The sequence below is a fragment of the Equus przewalskii genome, chromosome 26 (assembly GCF_037783145.1).
Source record: "Equus przewalskii isolate Varuska chromosome 26, EquPr2, whole genome shotgun sequence".
In the NCBI taxonomy this organism is placed as follows: domain Eukaryota; kingdom Metazoa; phylum Chordata; class Mammalia; order Perissodactyla; family Equidae; genus Equus; species Equus przewalskii.
The window spans coordinates 6,763,055-6,779,891 of record NC_091856.1 but is presented as its reverse complement, the minus strand read 5'-3'; the positions used below and the strand labels follow the sequence as shown (position 1 = coordinate 6,779,891).

At 37.4% G+C, this 16,837-nt stretch overlaps 2 protein-coding genes across 11 annotated transcripts in view; one reads left to right on the top strand and one right to left on the bottom strand.

Moving 5' to 3' along the window:
- Positions 1 to 16,837, bottom strand: part of INVS (inversin) — a 223,785-nt gene that overhangs the window by 48,225 nt on the left and 158,723 nt on the right. The gene's annotated exons all lie outside the window — the stretch shown is intronic.
- The window catches only part of TEX10 (testis expressed 10), a 56,129-nt gene that overhangs the window by 22,986 nt on the left and 16,306 nt on the right, over positions 1 to 16,837 (top strand). For all 10 annotated transcript variants that reach the window (XM_070595267.1, XM_070595261.1, XM_070595265.1 and 7 more), the window contains 3 exons: positions 1,158 to 1,335; positions 6,557 to 6,645; positions 8,245 to 8,378. In XM_070595267.1, the coding sequence (XP_070451368.1) occupies positions 1,158 to 1,335; positions 6,557 to 6,645; positions 8,245 to 8,378 (401 nt within the window). The remainder of the gene's footprint in view (positions 1 to 1,157; positions 1,336 to 6,556; positions 6,646 to 8,244; positions 8,379 to 16,837) is intronic.

Below are 16,837 nucleotides of genomic sequence, written 5' to 3'. Positions count from 1 at the left end.
GTCCCACATATAAAAAAAAATAGGAAGATCGGCACAGATGTTAGCTCAGGGCTAATCTTTCTCAAAAAAAAGAAAAGAAACTTTCTTGTAAACCACCTGCTATTCACAAATTCAAAACTGATCAAGTATTTTTAAAAAATTCCTTTGAAGCTTTATTGGCAAATTATTTAATCATAATGGATATCTTCTATGATTTCCATATATTAATACTTCTTTATTCGTCCCTTGAACTGTTTCATATTTTAGGCAAAAATATTAATAAAAGCATATTGGGATATATACATATATAGTTTATATTTATTGAGATATAATTCACATACCATAAAATTTGCCATTTCACCATGTACAATTCCATGATTTTTAACATATTCCCAAAGTTGTGCAGTTATCACCATTATCTAATTCTGGAATATTTTTATCACTTCAAAAAGAAACTCCACATTTGTAGTCCCTCCCAATCCCTCCTTCCCAGCTCCTGGCAACCACTAATTTATCTGCCTATTCTGGACATTCCTTATAAATGGAATTATATAATACGGAGCCTTTTGAGTCTGGCTTCCTTCACTTAGCATACTGCTTTCATGATTCATCCCTGTTGTGGCATGTATCAGAACTTTATTTCTTTTTATTGCTGAGTGGTATTCCATTGTATGGATATACCCTTTATATTTATCCATTAACTAGGTAATGGACATTTGATTTGTTTCTACCTTTTGAGGGTTATATTTTTAAATATGTATTTTTCAGTATTGTTTGTATTAGCGGTGTGTATGTGTGTATCAACAGGTCTTTTGCCTTAAATTAGGTTGATATTATAATTGTACTTGTCACTGTTTTAGCAAAAGTGCTTGTTTTTTACTGTTTTGCTTTGTGTCCAATCCCTTTACCCCATCAAAGTTCTTATTTTAAACAAGACACTTGGATGTTATGAAATTATTACAGTGTTAAATAAATATGTCTTTAAATAACGATTATGTTCAGTGATTTACTTTAGAAAATAGCTTAAGCCACACATATGTGCTGTATGATAAAATTTTTTTTTTCATGTCATTGATATACTGAATTCAGCATAACATGGTGAAAATAATCACTGGTTTTTTAATCTCTGGATCGTATATCTTCTATCGTTGAGTGTATATGTCTGCCTACCTCACTAGATCCACAAGAAGGCACGGTGGTGGCTCTCCCAGCAGAGTCTCAGCAGCGTTTGGTCCAGCTTGTATATTTTCTACCCAGTCTGCCTGCTGATTTGCTTTCTCGGTTAAGTCGTTGCTGTATTATGGGAAGACTCAGTTCAAGTTTGGCTGCCACGCTTATCGGGATACTGCACATGAGGTAGCATGCTCAAGTGAGCTGTATTTTAAGTGTATAATCTTTTCCCCACCCCTTTTACTAGCAGTTCACGAATGGCAGAAGGCCTCTAAAGTCATATACCACTACTGCATTTGCTCTTACTGCGGTAGGTAAAACTGTTGATATTGCTAGATAGCATGTGTTCACTAGAGTAAGACTGTTTCAAGTTACTTGTTTAGTGATCTGTATAGATTGATTGAAATAGTGGTTGAAATTATCAAAAGCATGTAGTAAGGGTTCAATGGCAGATGAGAGTACTGTGCTTAAAACCTTTTGGGGTATGGAATTGCGATTCAGACCTTCCTTTCACGGAGCTGGTGAAATGTATGTTTGTGGACTCGTACAGGAATCACTTGAAATCTTTTTTGTGTGTGTGGTAAAATATACAAACGTAACATAAAACTTAGCATTTTAACGAGTTTTAAGTGTACAGTTAAAACTGTGCAGTGGCATTAAGTACAGTCACCTTGTTGTGCAACCCGTACCACTATCCATCTCCAGAACTTTTCATCATCCCAAAGGAAACTCTGTAACCATTAAACGGTAACTCTTCATTCCTCCCTCCCTCAGCCCCTGGAAACCACTACTCTATCTCTGTGATTTTGACTATTCTAGGTGCCCTCATATAAGTGCACTCATACAGTTGTCATTTTTTTTTTTTGAGGAAGATTAGCCCTGAGCTAACTACTGCCAGCCCTCCTCTTTTTGCTGAGGAAGCCTGGCCCTGAGCTAACATCCGTGCCCATCTTCTTCTACTTTATATCTGGGACCCCTAACACAGTATGGCGTGCCAAGTGGTGCCATGTCCGCACCTGGGATCCGAACCAGCGAGCCCCGGGCCGCCGAGAAGCGGAATGTGCGAACTTAACCGCTGCGCCCCTGGGCCGGCCCATATAGTTGTCTTTTTGTGTCTTTCTCATTTTACTCAGCATAACTCTTCAAGGTTCATCCATGATGTAGCATGTGTCAGAATTTCTTCCTTTTTAAGGTGCAATAATGGTCCATTGTATATACTGTATTTTGTTTATCTGTTAATCTGTTGATGGACACTTGGTTGTTCCCACCTCTTGGCTATTGTGAATATGATATGAACTTTGGTGTACAAATATCTGTTTGAGTCCTTGCTTTTAATTCTTTTGGCTGTATACTCAGAATTGGAATTACTGGGTCATAGATAATTCTCTCTTTAAGTTTTCGAGGAAGTGCCATACTGTTTTCCACAGTGGCTGCACCATTTTTCTCTGAAAGGTCTTATAACTAATAGTGTTTCAATATTGCGAGTGTTCAGAGTTTCCTCAAACATCACATGTTGTATTATCAGGTGTAGTACTTTAGTATTCAGCAGTATTTATCACTCATTGTGGCTAAGGGGCAGGGTTTGATGGTTTTAGGCAGAAATCGAAATCTGGGCTGTAGCTGAAAAGTTTAAAGACTGGCTTCCTTGTGACTTCTTGTACAGATACCCAAGCCCCGTTAAACAGGAGTAGCTCGCTTTATTAGTAGACTTTCTTTAGCTTTGTTTGCCAGTCACTTCATACCAGTGTAGGACGTATGTTTGAATCTAGTCACCCAAAGTATGCTTCATGACTGGTGATAAGCTTTTAGCAGAATAGAGCTGTTTGCAGCCTGTTGTTTTATATGTGAAAATTCAAGGTTTATTTCTTATGTGTGCATGTATGTTAGAGACTTGGTCTTATTTTTAAGTATTTTTTTAATTATATGAATATACTATAATTTATTTATTGTCAGTATTTTTTTTAAAATTTCAGGTGTACATCATTATATGTCAATTTCTGTGTAGATTACATCATGTTCACCACCCAAAGACTAATTACAATCCATCCTCACACACGTGACTTATCACCCCTTTCCCCTCCCCTCCCCCCTCTGGTAACCATCAATCCAATCTCTGTCTCTGTCTGCTGTTTTTTCTGTCTTCTACTTATGAGTGAGATCATGTGATAATTTGACTTTCTCCCTTCTCCCTCTGACTTGTTTTGCTTAGCATAATACCCTCAAGGTCCATCCATGTTGTCACAAATGGCCAGATTTCATCCTTTAAGTGTTTTAAACATTTTTTAGTTTCCCATGTTTTTCTTTCTTAGAAATTTAAAACAAAACAAAACCTTTTGTGGGCGCTGGCCCAGTGGTGTAGTGGTTAAGTTCACGTGCTCCGCTTCAGCAGCCTGGGGTTTGCAGGTTCAGATCCTGGGTGTGGAGCTACACACTGCTCATCAAGCCATGCTGTGGTGGCATCCCATGTGTAAAATGAGGAAGATTGGCACAGATGTTAGCTCAGGGCCACTCTTCTCAAGCAAAAAGGGGAAGATTGGCTATAGTTGTTAGCTCAGGCCAATCTTCTTCACCAAAACCAAAATAAAACAAAACACCAACCTATGCTTTGTCTAGTGTAAGCAATTATTTAACGCTAGGCCTTTAATTAAATGTTATTTCTTTTTCTGTAACTTAAGTGGTTTTGTGTTTATTAACTTCCAGTAGAGGGCACTCTGTTACTTTGATATAACTCTTATAGAAGATCTGTTTTAACATTCTGTTAAAATCACATTTTGAACACTTGAATCTGATTCTGTTTGGAAGCTATATTAAATATCTTTTTCAGCATCAGTTATGATTCGCTTGTGCTCAATAACTTGTCAAAGATGTTTTCAAAGGTATTTTTTTCTTCCGTTTTGTTTTTTTAAACATGTAACAGAAATGCAACAGGTTCTTTTTGGTTTTTTTTAATGCTTTTTGGTGAGGAAGATTGGCCCTGAGCTAACATCTGTTGCCAGTCTTGCCCTTTTTTTTTTCCCTCTCCCCAGAGCCCCAGTACACAGTTGTATATCCTAGTTGTAAGTCGTTCTAGTTCTTCTATGTGGAATGCCACCACAGCATGGCCTGATGAGTGGTGTGTGGGTTGCGCCCAGGATCTGAACCGGTGAACCCCGTGCTGCTGAAGCAGAGCACGTGAACTTAACCACTATGCCACTGGGCCGGTCCCTACTTTTTTTCTTTTTGTGGAGATTTGTGGTGAGCATTAAGAAAATATGTTAATTTACAAATAATGATAGTAGGGGTTCATAATAAGTAAAAGCAGATTGTCATTGTAGGTAAAAGTTCAAGTTAAATTTTGCTTTTTAGTATTTGCACAGTTTGAGTAGACTTCTCTCTAGATGTATTGTTCTCATTCAAACTAATCTCTCCTTTAAAAGATACAAAATTAGGCCTTTTCAGCTTTCTTAGGCCATGGCATCATTCTGTCGCTTTTCCTAGATTCAGAATTTAAGAAGAGTGTTTGATTCCTTCAGACGTACGCTGAATTGTTTCATATCTTTGGTTTTCTCTTCACAATATCTCCTTCTCTCCTTGACCATGAATATAAACTAGCCAATTTTTTCATTATCTCCCACCTGTGCTGTTAGAATAGTCTTGCGTCTCACTCTCATCTGTCTTGTGACTGTTGTCAGATTAATTTTCCTGAAATACGCCTTTAGTCGTTTCTCATTTTTGTCTGTTACATTACTTGGTCTGTGGTATCAAGTTCAGTTCAGGTTTTGTAGTTCTGACGCCCTGTGTCTCTGTCAGAAAGAGTTTATATCTAAGAGCAGGATACTACCACAGGATCTCAGTTTGTTCCCATCAGCTAAAACTGTTGGTGGTAATTTTATCTTTTAAAGAGTGTACTTAGAGTTGCTGCCTCTGCCTTTCTAACCAGCCGCTGAGACGTTTTTAGAGTGGACTTTTCCCCCATACCATTCTATTTGTGTTTTTCTGCTGGCCTTTGCTCAGTCCTTATCCTTCCTGCCCCTGTTTACAGCTGGATTACATTTGTAAGATATAAATGTGGAAAGGTAATCTACACTGTTACATAAAAATCCCTGAGAAGGGAGAAAGTCTTGAGCTAAAAAATTTGGCTTGCGTTTTAAGTAGGATGACTATGTGACCTGGTCTGTCAGGAGCAGTTGCAGTTTACTTCTTTTGTCCTGCCATCATTAGTAATATCCCCTTTTCCTCTCAGAAGTATTCTGGCTTGGGCAGTATAGAGGATCATCCTAGTTTTAAGGACAGTGTGATGTATTGTCATTTGTCCAAAATAGATTCTTAAATGGATTTGCTACCCCTTTTAGCCACTGGATGGCACAGTTGATTCCTGTTTTCACTGGGTTCAAGAGGATGTTCCATTTGTTTTCTAAAGACCATTTTGTACTCCTTTCCATTGAGCTCCTCTGGCTTTTTATAACCTCTTAGCTTGTGATATTCCCTCCATAGCCCTTTGCTTATTGTGGGACTGATACTCAGAAGGGTGTTTCCATTATTTTAACTACCCAAATTTTAAGAATATTAATAAATATTAATACAGTTATTTTAATGGTAAAAAATTAAGTGCTTCTAGTTTAATTAGAAAAACCTAATTTTGTCTTAGATTTGTTCAGATAGCTCTGATAAAAATTTGCAGTCTCAGCCTGTTGGATCTGATGATTTTCAGCCTTTTTTGCTGTATTTGTGGTTGACATTTGCTCTCTTCCGTCTTATACCTTGAAGAGACTTTTTAAAGGAGTCACTGGAAACTGATGTCATGGCAGGAACCAGATAATCCTCATTTAATGAGCAGCTGCTTTACATTTAGCTATTCCCTTGAGTCCTCCACCAGTGCTTTAGCGGCGCTGTTGTGAAGTAGGCCTAGTTACAGCTTTGCAAAGTATAGGAACACAGAGCTATCTTAGAGCGGCTTTAAATGGAAGTATTCTTTGCCTAATTAAGATACTTTTGTTTAGTTAAGGAAGCTGGAGCTTGTGTAAACTTAACTCAGTAAGCAATGTAAGACTATAAAAGTGAAGTAGTAAATATATATCAACTGAACCTACTAGTGAAAAGCAAAACTTCATCCTGGCTCCTTGGAGACTGATTTTCAAAGGCATGGAAATTTTCTAAGTTATACCATATATGTGGACCAGTTATACTTTTTTTTTCCCCCAATTACACTTTTTAATAAAACTTTACATAAATAATATGTTAGAAGTTCAGTTTTCCATATTATGGTACTTGGGCCCTTACATATAAAATTAGTGCATACTATGGATTTTGTTTAAGCCATTAAATCAGACCTGTTTTCAATAAAGAAAAATGGTTATATTCTGTTCTATTTTTCTTGAGTCTTCAAGTTGGTCACTTCTGGTAATAGTTCTCCCATTGTTTATTATAGATCATCATTTTCTGGATGGAAGTATTCAGTTAAAGACTGGTTGATGAGTGATGTGGACTATTTCAGCTTCTTATTTTCAACACTTACAGGTAACCACATTCACCTGTCAAGTTGAGGAGAGGGAAAAACCTAGTATGAAAATTCTCCTAAGATTTACTGTCTTACCTGCTTGGTTTCAAGTTTTGAAGATGATAAATAATTTGTCTATCTTGAATGATTTTTATTGATTAACAAGTGGAAATCTTTGAAGAAATATTTGTACCCTACATTGTCAGGGTCTTGAGGCGGGGAGATGCAGGATTCATGTTTAAATCTCTCATAGTACAAGTACTACATTGTACAAGTACAACTCGGGAATTGTTTGAATATTACATGATTATATTTTCATTTTTTCTTACTCTTGTTTCTCAGCTTTATTCTTATCTTTGTTTGCAGTGAATTGGACATACCTGACTCTTTTGCAGATAGACAGAGAAAGCCCCATTGCATACTTAAAAAAATTGATGAACAGAATATTCGTTTTAAACATTTAAAATGTTCAACTTGATAGGAAGAGCATGAGATTTGGATTAGCTATTTTCTATATTCCATTTGTCCTCAAAGCAAAATTAGTAATGTGAGTCTAGAAATGCTGTAAATTAGATGTATAAGTATTATTACTGTTGTTTTAAATGATCGTACTATTTCAGCATTTCTGTTTTATACCTGGATGATGAAGATGCGATTCTTTGAAATCTTCTGAAGACTTGAAATTAGAAGACTTAATATGTTAAGTCAGAGTCCAAAAAGAACTTACAGCTTCTGATAATGAGCTGAATCTAGCAAAATAAATATTATATGAAAGATAAATGTAGACTCCTACACGTTTACTTGATAGTTTTCCATATACACATTTGAAATAGAGGTGGGGGCTTTATGTTTTAATAATAGTACCTGTCAAAAGGCTTAGTGGTTTTAGAAAGCTCATTAGGAGTCAGTAGTGTGTTTTGGCTCTCAGACTAACCCGTGACTCTTTAGGCCGTGTTCATGGAAATATAGTGATCTGAACATGAAAGCAGATAGCTAGAGTCCGACCACATCCCTGGTATTCTGACCATTCTGAGAGCTGTCTTTCAGGAGGGACCTTGGCAACCTGTCTGTAATTCAGGCCAACCGTAGTAGGGGTGGTAAGAGAATCAGAAATTTTGTTGTATAAGGTGTAGTGGAAGGAACTACACCTGTATTGTCAAAAAAGAAAAAACGACTTATGAGGGATAGGGTAGTTTAAAAATATTTGAAAGGCTATTATGTAAGAGAATAAAGAGTGCGGTATATGTATGAAGGAGTATATTGTTTTATTTGCTTGCTTTTTTAAACCTACTCTTAGTTGGAAACATTATGCCTTTCACATTTTTTTCAGTAAAATAGTAAAGCCCCCAATATAAGGGGTAAAATCTGTTTCTTATTGTATTATAGATTGGGTCACATCACATCTTTTGTGTATATAATTATGAATTTTACTGCCTCCATTGCTAGCAATTCATTTTTTTAGATGCTACATGAAATGCAGAAATTCAGAGAAAACAAGGTAGCTTAAAGAAGAATTAAACTTGAAGATACTTGTCATCTCTGTTTTAAAAAAATTATGAAGACTGTCACTTGCTTTGTGATTTATTTTTTTAAATTGGCTTTCTTTGTACCCTAATTAGGGTTTTCAAAAGAGGAGTTGACTTGGCTTCAGAGCCTTCGAGGAGTTCCTCATGTCATCCAGACAGAGCTTTCCCCTGTGCTTCTTTATCTTACGGACTTGGATCAATTTTTACACCATTGGGATGTAACAGAGGTAATAGTGCATTTAAAAAGAAACTCATGATTATTAAAATTCAGCTCATCAACTATCACTAGTTACTATATATTAGGATTGCCTTGAATGAGATATACTTAGAGATACACTATCCATGTTCTGAAAGTACTTATGGTCTTAGATGGATGTTTCTAAAAGAGGAAGGTTTTTCAGTATAAGTTATACCACTAGAATAGAATAAAGGAGCAATTTGAATGATAAAGACATTTATTTTCTTTTATCTAGCATAGGATAGATAGACATAGGATAGCTCCATCTATGGAAAAGAGGAAAGGCTTCATGGAAAAGGAAGAATTGCTTAGGTATTGAAAGGTGAATAAGACTTAAGTAGGATTTGGTATCCTTGAAGGTAGCTTTTTAAAAAAAAAAATGCAGAAAAGATTATTCATCAGTTCCTTTGGTTTTAAGTATTAATACGTACTTTATTACAGTTAAACTTAAAACCCTAATTTTTCCTTGAGTTTTAATGTTCAATTTAAAATCTTATTTTTTAAGGGGCCAGCCCAGTGGTGCAGCAGTTAAGTTTGCACATTCTACTTTGGTGGCCCAGAGTTTGCTGGTTTAGATCCTGAGTGCAGGCCTATACACCACTTATCAAGCCATGCTGTGGCAGGCATCCCACATATAAAGTAGAGGAAGATGGGTGTGGATGTTAGCTCAGGGCCACTCTTCCTCGGCAAAAAGAGGAGGATTGGTCGTGGATGTTAGCTCAGGGCTAATGTTCCTCAAAAAAAAAAATTACGGGAGGGAGGAGGGCAAAAGGGGTGATTAGGCACACGTGTGGTGATGGATTGTAATTAGTCTTTGGGTGGTGAACATGATGTAATCTATCCAGAATTTGAAATATATTACATACATCTGAAAGTTATATAATGTTATAATCCATTGTCACTGATATAAAAACAAAAATTAAAATTAAAAAATAAAATAAAATAAAATTGTATTCCTTGAATCAACCTGGGAAATAAAAAATAACTGCCTGGAAAAAAATCTTATTTTTTAGATAAATATAGTAAATTTAAGCGGTCACTTTCAAAGGGGACTTTGGTTGTATTTTATTCCTTTTAAACTTAAAATTTTAAACCATTTATAGCTTTTAATATGTTCATTATTTGTCAAGTAGTTCAGTTTTCTGACAAACCTTTACAAATGTTAAAATAAATCTTAAATATCTAATAAACTTAGAATTATGATAAATCTTAATATTATTCCAAACTATGAGCATGGAACATCTTTCCATTTCTTTGTATCTTCTTTGGTTTTTTTCAAGAGTGTTTTACACTTTTCGGTATACAGGTCTTTCACCTCTTTGGTTACATATATTCCTAGATATTTTATTCTTTTTGTTGTGATTGTAATTGGGATTGTATTCTTAGTTTCTCTTTCTGCTATTTTGGTATTAGTGTAAGGGAACACAACTGATTTTTGTATGTTGATTTTGTACCCTGAAACGTTACTGTGTCTGTTTATTATTTCCAGTAGTTTTTTGGTGGGTTCTTTTTGGTTTTCTATGTATAAAATCATGTCATCTACAAATAGTAACAATTTTACTTCTTCCTTTCCAATTTGGATCCCTTTTATTTCTTTTTCCTGCCTGATTGCTCTGGCTAGGACTTCAAATACTATGTTAAATAAGAGTAGCAAAAGTGGGCATCGATGGCTTTCAGTTTTTAATCATTGAGTATGATTTGCTGTGGGTTTGTCATATATGGCCTTTATTATGTTGAAGTATTCTTTTTCCATACCCATTTTATTCAGAGTTTTTATCATAATTAGATGCTGTATCTTGTCAAATACTTTCTCTGCATCTATTGAGATGATTTTGTGATTTTTATTCTTCATTTTGTTGATGTGGTGTGTCACATTGATTAATTTGTGAGTGTTGAACCATCCCTGCATCCTTGAAATAAATCTCACTTGATCATGACATATGATCTTTTTAATGTATGGTTGTATTCAATTTGCTAGTATTTTGTTGTGGATTTTTGCCTCTATGTTTATCATTGTTAGAGGACCGAAATTTTCTTTTTTTGTGCTGTCCTCTCATTTTGGTATGAGGGTATTTGCCTTGTAGAATGAGTTAGGAATTTTCTCCTCCTCCTCAATTTTTTGTAGAGTTTGAGAAGGATAGATATTAAATCTCTGAATGTTTGGTAGAATTCACCAGGGAAGCTGTCTGGTCCTGGACTTTTTTGAGGGAGGAGGGGAGGATTTTCATTACTGTTTTGCTCTCTTTTCTAGTGATTGGTCTGTTCAGATTCTCTGTTTCTTCTTGATGGAGTTTTGGAAGTTTGTATGATTCTAAGAATGTATCCATTTCTTCTAGATTATCCAGTTTGTTGGCTTACAGCTTTTTACAGTATTCTCTTAGAATCCTTTGTATTTCTGTGGTGTCTGTTGTAATTTCTCCTTTTTTGTTTCTGATTTTATTTGAACCTTCTCTCTTTTTAATCTCTTTCGTTTATTTCCACTCTGATTTTTATTATTTCCTTCCTCCTACTGATTTTGGGCTTTGTTTGTTCTTTTCCTAGTTCCTTTAGGTGTATTGTTGGAGTGTTTGACATTTTTCTTGTTTTTTTTTTTTTCTTTTTGAGGAAGATTAGCCCTGAGCTAACATCCGCCACCAATCCTCCTCTTTTTGCTGAGTAAAATTGGCCCTGAGCTAACATCTCTGCCCATCTTCCTCTATTTTATATGTGGGACGCCTGCCACAGTGTGGCTTGATGAGCAGTTTGTAGGTCTGTGCCTGGGATCCAAACCAGTGAACCCCGGGCTGCCGAAGTGGAGGACACAAATTTAACCGCTCACCACCAGGCTGGCCCTGAGATTTTTATTGTTTTTTGAGGTAGGCCTGTATTCCCATAAACTTCCCTCTTAGTACCATTTGTGCTGTATCCCATATATTTTGGTATGTCATATTTTCGTTTTAATTTGTCTCCAGGTATTTTTTATTTCTCCTTTGATTACTTTGTTGACCAAATAGTTGTTCAGTAGCATTTTGTTTAGTCTCCACATATTTGTGGCTTTTCTAGTTTTCTTCTTGTAGTTGATTTCTAGTTTCATACTGTGTGGTCAGAAAAGATCCTTGGTATTATTTCAGTTTTCTTAAACTTATTGAGACTTGTTTTGTGGCCTAATATGTGATCAATCCTGGAGAATGTTCCATGTGCATTTGAAAAGAATGTGTATTCTGCAGTTTTTGGATGGAATGTTCTGTATATATCTATTAAGTCCATCTGGTCTAATATGTCATTTAAGGCCAGTTTTTCCTTATTGATCTGCTGTTTGGATGGTCTATCCATTGATGTAAGTAGGGTGTTAGAGGCCCCTCCTACTACTGTTACTTTTCAATTTCTCCTTTTATGTCTGTTAATATTTACTTTATATATTTAAGTGCTCCTATGTTGGGTGCATAGATACAAGTGTTATATCCTCTTGTTGAATTTTTCCCTCTGTCATTATTTAATGACTTCTTTGTCTTTTGTTGGAGTTTTTGTTTTAAAGTCTGTTTTGTCTGGGATAAGTATTGCTACCCTAGGTTCCTTTTCGTTTCCATTTGCATGGAGTGCTTTTTTCCATCCCTTCACTTGCAGTTTGTGAATCTTTAGGTTTGAAGTGTGTCTCTTGTATGCAGCATACATGTGGATTTTGTTTTTTTTAATCCATTCAGTGACCCTGTTTTTGATTGCAGCATTTAGTCAATTGATATTTAAAGTAGCTATTGATAAGTATCTACTTTTTGCCATTTTGTTCCTTTTTTTCCTGGATGTTTTTGTCATTCTCCTGTTTGTTTCTCTTCTCTTCCTTCTCTTGTGATTGGATGGCTTTCTTTAGTGTTATGTTTGGGTTCCTTTGTCTTTATTTTTTATGTATCTATTACAGGTTTTTGGTTTGTGATTACCATGAGGTTCATATATAATAACCTATCTAAATAGCAATGTATATTAAGCTGATGGTCTTTTAAGTTTGACCTCTTACTAAAAGCTCTACCCTTTTACTCCCCCAACCACATTTTATGTTTTTGGTATTTTACCTCTTTTATTTTTGTGTATCCCTTAACCTCTTGTCATGGAACTAGATAATTTTAGTGTTTTTGTCTTTCGACCCTCATGCTAGCGTTATAGGTGGTTGATCCCCTACCTTTAATGTATATTTCTGTAGCAGTGATTTTTTTTTTGATAATATTTTTTTTTTTTTTAAAGATTTTATTTTTTCCTTTTTCTCCCCAAAGCCCCTCCGGTACATAGTTGTATATTCTTCGTTGTGGGTTCTTCTAGTTGTGGCATGTGGGACGCTGCCTCAGCATGGTTTGATGAGCAGTGCCATGTCCGCGCCCAGGATTCGAACCAACGAAACACTGGGCTGCCTGCAGCGGAGTGCGCGAACTTAACCACTCGACCACGGGGCCAGCCCCTTGATAATATTCTTATTCCTATTTGTGGTCTTTTGTTTTCCACTTAAATAAGTCCCTTTAACCTTTCTTGTAAGGCTGGTTTAGTAGTGACGAATTCCTTTAGTTTTTGCTCATCTGGAAAACTCTCTCTCTCCTTCCATTCTGAATGATTGCCTTGCCAATTAGAGTATTCTTGGCTGTAGGTCTTTTTCCTCTCAGCACTTGGAATATATCATGTCACTCCCTGCTATCCTGTAAGGTTTCTGCTGAGAAGTCAGCTGATAGCCTGGGGGGTTTCCTTTGTATGTAACTTTTTGCTTTTCTTTTGCAGCTTTTAGCATTCTCTGTTTATCTTTAATTCTTGACATTTTAATTATAATGTATCTTGATGTGGGCCTCTTTGGGTTCATCTTGTTTGGTGCTCCGTGTTTCCTGTACCTGGATGTCCATTTCCTTCCCCAGTTAGGGAAGTTTTTGGCTATTATTTCTTCAAATAAGTTCTCTGCCCCTTTGTCTCTCATCTCCTTCTGGGACACCTATAATACAGATTTAGTACACTTACTGTTGTCCCAGAGGTCCCTTAGACTGTCCTCTTTCCTTTTAATCCTTTTTTCTTTTTTCTGTTTAGCTTGAGTGATTTCCTCTACTCTTTCATCCAGATTGCTGATCTGTTCTGTGTCATATACTGTACTGTTGATTCCCTCTAGTGAATTTTTCATTTCCATTATACTTCAGTTCTGATTGGTTCTTTTTTATATTTTCCAAGTCTTTGTTAAAATTCTCATTGTGTTCATCTGTTCTTCTCCTAAGATCATTGAGCATCCTTATGACTAGTAGTTTTTACTGTTTATCAGGTAGATTATTTATCTCTTTCATTTAGTTCTTTTTCTGAGGACTTGTCTTGTTCCCTTATTTGGAACGTATTCCTTTGTCTCCTCATTTTGCCTCCTTCTCTGTGCTTATCTCTGTATATTAGATAGATCAGCTATCGTTCCTGGTCTTGGATGTGTAGCCTTACATAAGAGATGCCTTATTGGGCCCAGCAGCATGCTCCCATCTTGTCACCTATGCCTAATGTTCCAGGAGTGTCCCATGAGGGCTGTGTGTGCCTTTCTCTTGTGGTGTGGTTGCTGTTGTTGCATTTGCATGGATAAGCTAGGCTGGCCCCTGGACCGGCTGGGTGTAAGGTGCAACAGCTGCTCTGGTCGCTGGTCACTTTATTGAGAAGGGCAAGTCCTGGCATGGCTGGCTGCAGGGTCTAATAGCAAACAGCTGCTCCTGTTTTGCTCTTAAGTGAGTCAGATCTGCAGTGTGGCTGGTTGCTGGGCTCAGGGGCTCACAATTACTGCAGCAAGGCTGTTGTGGCTTTCTTTTGAGTGGAGCAGACCTCTGACCAGGTCTAGCTATGCTGCCCTGTGGTATACAGCTGCCTCAGGCACAGTTGTTTCAGGCTTCGGAAGCTGGGGCGGATCCGCTGTGTTTGCAATGGCCTGTGGCACAAGTCTGCTGTGGGCCCACATGCCCTGCCACCTTGGGGCCCACACACCCAACCTATGTAGACCCACTCGCCTTGCTGCAGAGGTCCCACATGCTTCCCCCAGCCCCCCACAGGCTGACAAGTTGGCGTGCTGCTGGGTGGGGCCAGTCGTTGGGGCAGCTTGCCTGCCCTGGCTGCACTTGCTAGATTGCCTTAGGTGCTCTAGTGGGCAGGGCAGACCCTTGTGCTAACAAGCTAGAGGAATGAATCCAATGGGAGGTCGCCACTGTCTGTCAGCACGACTTAACTAGGTCACAATAATGGCATCCACCAGTATCTCAGCTCCTAGGGGGTGTGGGTCTAGCTCCACCTCCTGCCTCTCCAAGATGCACTCTGACTTAGTGAGTAAGTCCTTTTTACCCGTGAACAATGAATGCCCTTCTCTGTCTGGTGTTTTTGTGCTGGTTTCTGATTTGGGTGAATCTGTGTATGGGCCCTCTAAGAGCAGGAGAGCAGGCTTTTCTTTCTCTGAAGTTACGTAGCTTCCTGGGCACATTCCCAGTTGGTTTGCAAAGTTAGCACAGCCAGGTTTTATGGGATCTCACCTCAGTTGTGCTGATTCCAAGGACTGAGATGCCCACTCTGGAGCTCAGATCTCCCACTCTTTTGGGAAAAGCTCCAGTCTTTTGAGATCACCCGGCTGTGAAGCACTGATGCTGGGGTCTGGTTTTTTCCTCAGCAGAGCTGTATTTCTGCCTTTCCACCCCTGTCTGTGTTGTCCTTGTTGCAGGGGTTCTTTTCATCCAGTTTCCAGGTCTCTCTCAGAGGAAGTTGTCCCACAGGTAGCTGTAGGTTTGTTGTGTTCGCAGGAAAAGGTGAATTCAGTGTCTTCGTACAGCACCATCTTTCAAATTCTCTCCCTCAGGAATGAGAACTAAGTTTCCATCTGTTGGGGAGCTTGTTGGCAGACAGTACTCATCCATCAGGCTCCTTCCTAGGGGCAGCCCTCATCCAATGACTGGTTGATTTGGCTACAAAGGTTTGGCCCCTTGACCACAATTCAGGATAATGCAGATGAGTTAACTCAGCTGTTGTGAATTTATCACCGCCTAACTTACTCTGCCCAGTTCTGGTGTATATTACTCTATTTCTGTTATTTATTTCTTCAGTTTGTTTCCTTGCATTGAAAGGTGCTTGCCCAGTAAGAATGCAGTTGTGTCATTCCACGTAATTTTGGTTTGAACCTTTCTTGCAAATTCTTAGGTTATATGTTCTCTACTGGCTAATTTTTGTTTAATGATTCAGAAGGCCTCTGGCCAGGACCCTGACTCTGTTCTTTCCTCATAACTCCTATTTGCTAGGCTAAAGTCTATTTTTTTTTTAACCTCTTTGTCAGTGTTCTCAACAGGGTAGTTTCTAGATTTAAGTTAAACTTCTGTTTTATTGCTATACCACTTAATTTTATTCAACTGATCTGTTCACTTCTTTGATTCTGTTCTGAATATTCTTCATGTTCTTCCTATCTCTTAGGGGGGCTGTGGCCTTTGTCGATATTTAACAGTTTTCTCTCATGGCTTTGTTTGACTCTGATCCCAATGCTTAGGTCATGCCAAGGACATTTATCTTTTCTCTGTTACCCTAGTGCCTGGTACTGTATTTATATGTAGGTTCTCCAAAATTACTGGATTTTAATAAGTGAAAAAAAATAACGTGTTGGGTAACCAACCTAATCATTTAATATCTAGAATTTTACCTTATTCCATAGTACTTTTTATTCCATAGTCAATGAAGAGAGCTAAGAAAGGTAGACTGAGGTTAAGGCCTTAAACACTAGATTGAGGGGTTTGTGTTTGCCAACAGTAGTGAGAGTAGCTGTTTTAGAGGACAGACCATTTCTAATGTGTTTAAACTATCATGATGTATTGGAGAAAGTATTGTATGGGGATTGGTGGGCCCCAGGTTCCAGGCACAGATTTGCCAGTGTCTAGTTTGATAATTTGGACAACTCACATAACCTTTATCTGGTAATTTTAAGTTTTCATAAGCACATCATTTGTGTAAAGCCAAAATACAGTTATCATGAAAATGTGATCAGCTATATTTCTGAAGTGAATATTTGGCGAGGACATGTAATAAACTTCAAAGCTGCTGTCTTTGAAAAACTGACGTAAATTAGGAAAAATCTGAGAGTCCATTTTTTGTCTTTGAGGTTCATAAGCAAAGATTTCAATTTACTTTGGATAAACTTTGCTATTTTTAAGTTCGCCGTTTTGTGTGAAAGTATTTGAAACATACAGTTTTTGACATCCTTAGTGTAAAAATTAATTTTTCTAATTATTTCATTTGAGCACGTTATTAGTGAGTAGGATGGGATTGCTTAGTCCTGTTCCCTTAGTTGTTTTGTTACCATTTTATCCTCCTAGGCTGAAGTGATTTTTTAAAAATCAGACTTTTTTTGGATTAGGGATTATTCACAAGTACAATTCAGAAGAACAGAAGGGTAATAGTAAAAAAATCTTCTCCGGTCCGATTCTCTCAGCCACCCGTTTTCCTTCCCCCGTTTCTAAA